Source organism: Spinacia oleracea, chromosome 1 (assembly GCF_020520425.1).
Source record: "Spinacia oleracea cultivar Varoflay chromosome 1, BTI_SOV_V1, whole genome shotgun sequence".
Lineage (NCBI taxonomy): Eukaryota > Viridiplantae > Streptophyta > Magnoliopsida > Caryophyllales > Amaranthaceae > Spinacia > Spinacia oleracea.
This window is the reverse complement of record NC_079487.1, coordinates 108252142-108259064: the sequence shown is the minus strand read 5'-3', so window position 1 is coordinate 108259064 and position 6923 is coordinate 108252142. Positions and strand designations below refer to the sequence as shown.

Sequence of the window (6923 nt, the reverse complement as noted above, 5' to 3'; positions counted from 1 at the left end):
CACTAGTTACTTTTTGTATTGTTTAGACTAATTGTTTTAAGAATGTTCTTTGTTTGAAAATGACTTAAATAATTTCGTACAATGGATCAAATGATAAAAAAAAACAGTTGTAACTAGGTGCACCTAAAGGTAGCACGACTAGGCCCGACCTAACCCATCCTAACATGAAAACCATGGTATATGGGCAAAGTTATGGGCCGTGAGCCCCATTTTTTGGGAAAAGCTCAACAAAGAACGACCCTACATAGCAAAACGCGTTAAGTTAATTGAAATCGGGCTTAGGCACGTAATCACGTCATGATGGCGCACAATTGTCATTGTTGTTTATCATGTCGTCCCTAGAGTTGCCACATTGAGTCACCAGATTGGTTATAAACCGTTAAGGTCACATCGACATCAAATAGTTGCCTGGTCAATGTATACATTCAGGTAGATTAGGATAACTTTGAATTCGGACGAAGTTAGATCATATGTATTTTTGGGTTTGGCTTGGTTTTGATCCAGCTAATATATGTTCGGGTCAATCTCGGGTTCGGTATACCGGTTTGATTTGGTTATGGTATTAGTCGGATTCAGGTACAATTTTGATCAATTTACTGAGGGTACGGTCATGATCGATCAGATGAGTCTCGGGTTCGAGTCAAGTTCGGATCACTGAGTTTAGGGTTGAATCAAGTTCGGATCGGGTGTACCTCGAATTCGAGCCAATTGTTGGATAGGTTTGTGATTCGATTCTAGATCGGGTTAGACTTGTATCATTGTGTTCTATTGATTGAATGACTCGAGTTCACAATCAAATTCAGATCACTATACTCCGTGTTAATCTAAGACTTAATGCCAAATAAAGTATTTTCAGACCTCTATTACTTATTGTCTAAATTTTATTACTTTTCATATGTCTAATTGAATTTAGGTAATTAATAGTTCAAGCTGGTTTACTTGAGTTATATTATTAGCGAGTAAATTGAATCGGGTTCGAGTTAGATCGAGTTCATTTTATTTTCGATGGCTTACGATTATCGGGTTAACTCGAGTCAGGTTATTTTTATAAATCTAATATAATCGAGTCTGATTGACAATATTCGATTGAATTCGGATTCATGTCGACGTTGACCAGATGTCGTGTTATTGGGTAAAATCGATTTTCAGATTGCTATCGAATTGAATTCGAGTTCAGTTCGGTTAAATTTTTTTAGACTCAAATCAGGTTACACGTCTTTTTGGGTTGCTAGCAATTCAGATTCAGATCTTAATTAAATTCACGGTTTAAATCGGATTTAACCAACATCAGATCGGTTTTGAGATCCCTATTTCTCGGGTATATTCGGCTCGAATATCAGTTGAGTTAGCTCGGTTACTCGGGTCGGATCGCATTTTGACAACATTAGTCTCGCCCTTTTTTCCGCACAACAAATAGCTAGTGGGATAGGACTAACTAGGCCCAAAGCACATAGATTCAGACGGCTCAAAGTCATTTTTAAATGCGTCCACGGTAAGATATATTTTATATTCGTCTAAATGTACAGTAAAGTTTGTGCGGCACAAGGAGCAAATGTCAGTAAGTCTCCGTTTGACTCACCCGAATTTGACTAAACTTAAAATATTTGAATTTATCTACATTAGTTGAACTTAACTTCTTTTATTTGCGTGTGCAAAAAACTTATTTGTGAGTTAATTGCATGGAAAAACTGGTTTTTTATTAAAAAATTACTTGTTTTGCTCGAAATTATACGAAGTACAAACTTATTTTGTTGGAAATAAGTTAAAATAAGTTGAACAAACTGAGTCATAAGTCACTCGGGGACGACCTAGAGTCACCGCAATTTGGATTATACGCCCGGATGCACAATGTTCATTGTGCCCCTGATGAACACTCATTGAGCATCTAATGAACATGAATAATGATGTCAATGTACATGTACAAGTGGAATATTTGAAATATATGTTTTTTTGGATATAAATCATATGTTCATTTATTATATTTTCTTTGGATATGAACAATATATTATTTGTATTTGAATTATATGTTCATTTAAAAATATGTGCAAAGTGAACGAGGTGCATAAACCATATTTAATTTTGGAGAGTCATAAGATGATAGGAGACTAGGAGTACAAATGACCAAACAAGCACAGCAAAGCCCACTCACATATCAGGCTGGCTATGCTATCTTGAACATGTTCACCAATCTGAACCAAAGTGTCCGGTGGTCAGGTGATCAAGTCCAATTGACAATGAAGATTAACCGAAAAAGTGGGCCAAAAAACAAAGGATACCTTTCTACTTTCTAGTTTCTAGTTTTCCAGTTCCACCCAGAAGATCTACAGGAGAGAGAGAAAGAGAAAGTGTGACTGGTGTGAGTGGAATGGAAACTCTTGGAAAAACTTGGTTATCTGTAATACCCACAATTCCTTCACTTGAAAATGGCATCAAAACCAAGAAATTGGTTACAAATCTCAGTTTTCCTGCTTCTGTAAAAACTGGGATTCGATGCACATTATCCGGGGATGGGATCGAAGAGAAACCCTCAAGTAATTCCACAATCACAATTCCCAAGAAAAGTAAGATGGAGGAGTATAATGCTGCTATGAAGAATATGATGAAGAACCCATATGAGTATCACCATGAACTTGGTCAGTTTCTTTTCAGATTAAATATAATCATGTCATAATTAGATTAGAATGTATAATTAATGGTTTGAATTAATTTGCTCAAAGTTGATACGGGGATTTGCTCTATTTGATCAAAGTTGGAACCTTTCGGTGACAAAGTGGATGAAAAATCAGATTCAGTGGTTTTTATTTTATTTTAATTTATTATGCTTTTGTTTTGTGCATTGATTGATGACTGTTTGAAGTGGTGTTTAAACTAATACACTGCTCTATAAGTGGGGTGATTTAATGATTCATGTGCTGTGATCATATTGTTATGTGGGATTAGAAATCTTATGCTAACTTGCTAAGTGCTAACTTGTGAACTTTTTGGCTCATGGTGTTGATTTCTGTTGGAACAAAAGTTGGGAGCATTTGGTTCTCATAGTGCTATAGGGGTTGGAATCAGAAATGATATCAAGGTTCTATGAGTTTGGAACTTTATCCTTAATAACATGTGTTTGGTTCAATTTGGGAATTGAGTTTTTTCCTTTTATTTAGGGTTGAAATCAGAAATGATATCAAGGTTGTATGAGTTTGGAACTTTATTTTTAATAACATGTGTTGTTCAATTTGGGATGAGTTTTTTCCTTTTGTTTGATACCTGAAGTAAATGTATGAGCCAAACCCACCTCTCTTTAGGTTTCTTAACCCCATGCCTTGGAGTTTGAGGTATGCGTCTAAAACTCTTAACTAAACATAGTATTGGTTTAGACCATTCTAAACTCATACCTCATACTTAGAATCCGCGAACCAAATACCCCTTAATTGCTTTTTGGGTATGGATTACAATGGACTAATTGAAGATTGTTCGTCGAATCGTTTTATGTACGGAGTAGTAGTTAACTAGTTACTCTCTCTGTCTCTGTCCAGAAATAATAGTCACGACTCACGATAATGTAATTTAAAACAACTGATAAAGTAACGACTAAATTGGAACGGAAACTATTAATTTAACGTTCTTAGCTTGCATCAAAAAAAATTGGAACGGAAAGAGTAGGGCACTAAGGCTTTTAATATTGTACTGACTTTAATCTTTCTATTGTTTCTTTTTCCTGTCTTTTTCATTTAGGCTAATCGTTATCCGAGTTTTTTAGCGAAAAAAGGAACTTTATGATCATAGTAGTTATATTGATCATGCTTATAACATTGGCATAAAGAATTCATTTAGCATCGAGGATGTAGTGGATGTGGAACTGCTTGGACTAATTGTTCATTAATCTTTCATAAAAAGGCAAAAGTAAAGGTGAAAGGACAGGAAGGGGGTTCAAAAGCAATTGTCTACATGAGGTTAACCATAGATAATCAAATAACATCCTGTTAAGTGGAATACTCAATAAGTTCTGAAGCTTTATGTGCCATAATGTGATATTTTGATGTGCTTTTAGTGTAATAAAAGGTAAATCATCCTGTAGAAATATCACATTAAAGCACATAAACGCGTCCCAAGATGAAACATCACAAGTACTACCTCAACTGAGAGCAACTTTATGAAATGTTTACAACTCTGTAACATAAAAGTATAAAATAACCAACGCCTATATCACTTCCATGTTAAGGTAAACTGCTTTATGCTTATATCACAACATTTCTTTGGTAGTTCTCGAAAGGAATTTGCTATAGGAGAAATACAGGAAGAGAAATATGTATTGTAAATAATTTGGAAACCTTTTCCCAACTGTATTCTTCGCGATAGTAATTAATTATTGCCACGATTCCCATGAATAAAAATCATAACTCGTTGTTGGGATGTCTCCACTCTTACCTATCAGAATTATATCACATCCATGGTGCTTTAGGAAGAGCATTTTGTTATTCTGTAACCTTTGACAATATGTTTGGTACAGTCTGGTACTTTGGCAATTATATTTCTACGGACCATGATCGTGATGCAAGTTTCTGATTTCTTGTAATTATAATTGCCTATCTATTCTGGTTGGTTAGGAATGAACTACACTTTGATACATGATAACTTGATTGTGGGCTCACAGCCTCAAAAGCCTGAAGATATCGATCATTTGAAGTTGAATGAAAACGTTGCATACATCCTGAACTTGCAGCAGGACAAGGACATCGAGTATTGGGGGATTGACTTTGACTCCATATTGAAGCGATGTCAACAGATTGGGATATGTCACATTAGAAAGCCTGTAAGAACTTTCTATCCTCACCTTCCCTCTGTATGTCTATCTAGTGTAGTCTTCGATCTTGACTGTGTATTGTGATATATGATTAGGCTAAAGATTTTGATCCAAATTCTTTGAGAGGTATGTTGCCTAAAGCTGTATCATCATTGGACTGGGCAATTTCAGAAGGGAAAGGAAGAGTATATGTTCATTGTACTGCTGGACTTGGGAGAGCCCCTGCTGTTGCAATCACTTATATGTTCTGGTTTTGTGGCATGAATGTAAGTTCTCAACCTCACACTTTCTTGCCTAAGTTAAAGAAATAGGGATGGTGGATTGGTTAGTGACTTATTTAGCTAAGATTGATTATGTTCTAAATTATCCTTTGATGTTGCATGGTTGTGGAGTAGCTGAACAAGGCATATGCTGAACTTACTTCAAAAAGACCTTGCGGCCCCAACAAATTAGCAATACGTGGAGCTACTTATGATCTTGCTAAAAATGACCCTTGGAAGGAACCATTCGAGAGTCTCTCAGAGCATGCTTTTGAGGATATAGCAGATTGGGAAAGGAAGCTGATTCAGGAACGAGTGCGTGCCCTTCGTAGAACATAATGCAGTCACACGGTATCTTTCATCCTTCAATTAGTATCTTCTTTGTTACAACTGCTTAACTGATTGTTGAGTTTGCTATTCACCCAGAGTTGACTGGTTGAAACCCAGAAACTTTGGAACCATGTGATTGTTGAGTTTGTTATTCATCCGGAGTTGACTGGTTGAGACCCGGGTTCTTTGTGCTCAAATGACTAGTCCACAACTTGGGGTTTTGCCTATAGGCTATAACAACTTAACCGCCTTTTAGGTTAGTTGCTTGAATAGATAGATTTTTGATAAAAAGAAGTTAAAGAATTAAGAACAAGGGAAATTAAGAAAGAAATCAGAAACAAAATCTGCAATGTAACTGGCGTTAAGGGGATCGCTCTTTTGATTAGTCCTGGCAATGTAATGTCAAAAAGTGTCAAAAGGTTATGCTTTAGAAATGATGAAAGCTTGAAATGAGTAACACATTTCCTAATTAGACCCAATGATGGACATGTTTCCTTGTCTGTTAGAAATCTTGAACAGCCTGATCAGTTTGAAAGATGAGGCATTTATAAATTTTATCTGGTTGAGGCAATAAGCAAGATAACCCAGCTAAAATGAATTTGTGATAAATGAAATGAACCTATTTGTCATCATTCATAGTCTTATAAATTTTTGATTTTTTGTTGGTGGGTTTCAGGAAAGGCAAAAGCACGTAACCAGGAGAGCGTACTGGAAAGTCGGAAAGATATAGTAAAATCATCATAAACGCTCCTCGTTGATCTTGCCATGTCAGGTCAAATAAGTGGAACCTATCTATGTATCTTGTTATTCATAGCTTAGCATATACGAAGTACCTTGATAGAAGGTGAAATAAAAAGGAAGAGTGATATTAACCCTAACTTAAATGTGATGTATAAAACTTTTCATGGCAATCAAATTACTATAATTTGTTTGTGTTAATGTATAAATGTTATGGTGAGTGTTTATGAAGGGAGATGTCTGGTACCTCTCATTTGTTGTAGTTCAAACTTCAAAGCATTGTAGATTCCCAGAAGATAAACTGCCAATGCTTTTTTGAAATCGAAAAGTTCTACAAAGATTGAGAAGTATGATGTTATTGGGTTCACAACTCACTAGAGCTCTACTACGTAGGGCTGTATAAAATTGATCCAACCCGAGAAACCAAACGACTTCCGAACCGAATACTCTCGGGAAGTAGGGATCTCAAAACCAACCTGGTCGGGACTAATGTTGACCCGAAATCTGATTTAACATGTTAATCCAAGATCTGAACACGATTCGTAGCAATCCGAGGAGACCCTCCACCCGATTTACATCTGAAAACCAAATTTATCCGATAATAACCATAACCGACCCGAATCGATAAAATCCGATATCCCATTTAACATGGCACATGTTAACCCGAATCCGAATTCAACCGATTAATTGTCAATCCGACCTGATTATATCTGAAATCCAAAATAATAATCTGACCCAAATTGACCCGATAACCTAAACCCACCTGAGATAAAACATATCCCATTTAACTTGAAGCCGAATCA

The 6923-nt window shown here is 36.1% G+C and overlaps 1 protein-coding gene across 2 annotated transcripts; it reads left to right on the top strand.

Annotated features, from left to right (window-relative positions):
• The first annotated feature begins 2225 nt into the window (after positions 1 to 2225).
• On the top strand, positions 2226 to 6366 carry LOC110786788 (phosphoglucan phosphatase LSF2, chloroplastic). 2 transcript variants are annotated; one of them, XM_021991368.2, is made up of 5 exons: positions 2226 to 2633; positions 4596 to 4801; positions 4888 to 5058; positions 5188 to 5403; positions 6059 to 6366. In XM_021991368.2, the coding sequence occupies exons 1-4, from the start codon at positions 2366 to 2368 to the stop codon at positions 5389 to 5391; spliced, it is 849 nt and encodes a 282-aa protein (XP_021847060.1). In that variant the 5' UTR covers positions 2226 to 2365; the 3' UTR covers positions 5392 to 5403; positions 6059 to 6366. The 2 variants fall into 2 exon arrangements, with proteins under 2 accessions (XP_021847060.1, XP_056695022.1); XM_056839044.1 differs by lacking the exon at positions 6059 to 6366 and having other exon boundaries at positions 2241 to 2633; positions 5188 to 5404.
• Positions 6367 to 6923: the final 557 nt, after the last annotated feature.

Coding starts and splice junctions, on each gene's coding strand:
- LOC110786788 (XM_021991368.2), top strand. CDS start 2,366: ATGGAAACTCTTGGAAAAACTTGGTTATCTGTAATACCCACAATTCCT. Junction 2,634..4,595: donor TGAGTATCACCATGAACTTG/GTCAGTTTCTTT, acceptor CTGGTTGGTTAG/GAATGAACTACACTTTGATA. Junction 4,802..4,887: donor TATGTCACATTAGAAAGCCT/GTAAGAACTTTC, acceptor ATATATGATTAG/GCTAAAGATTTTGATCCAAA.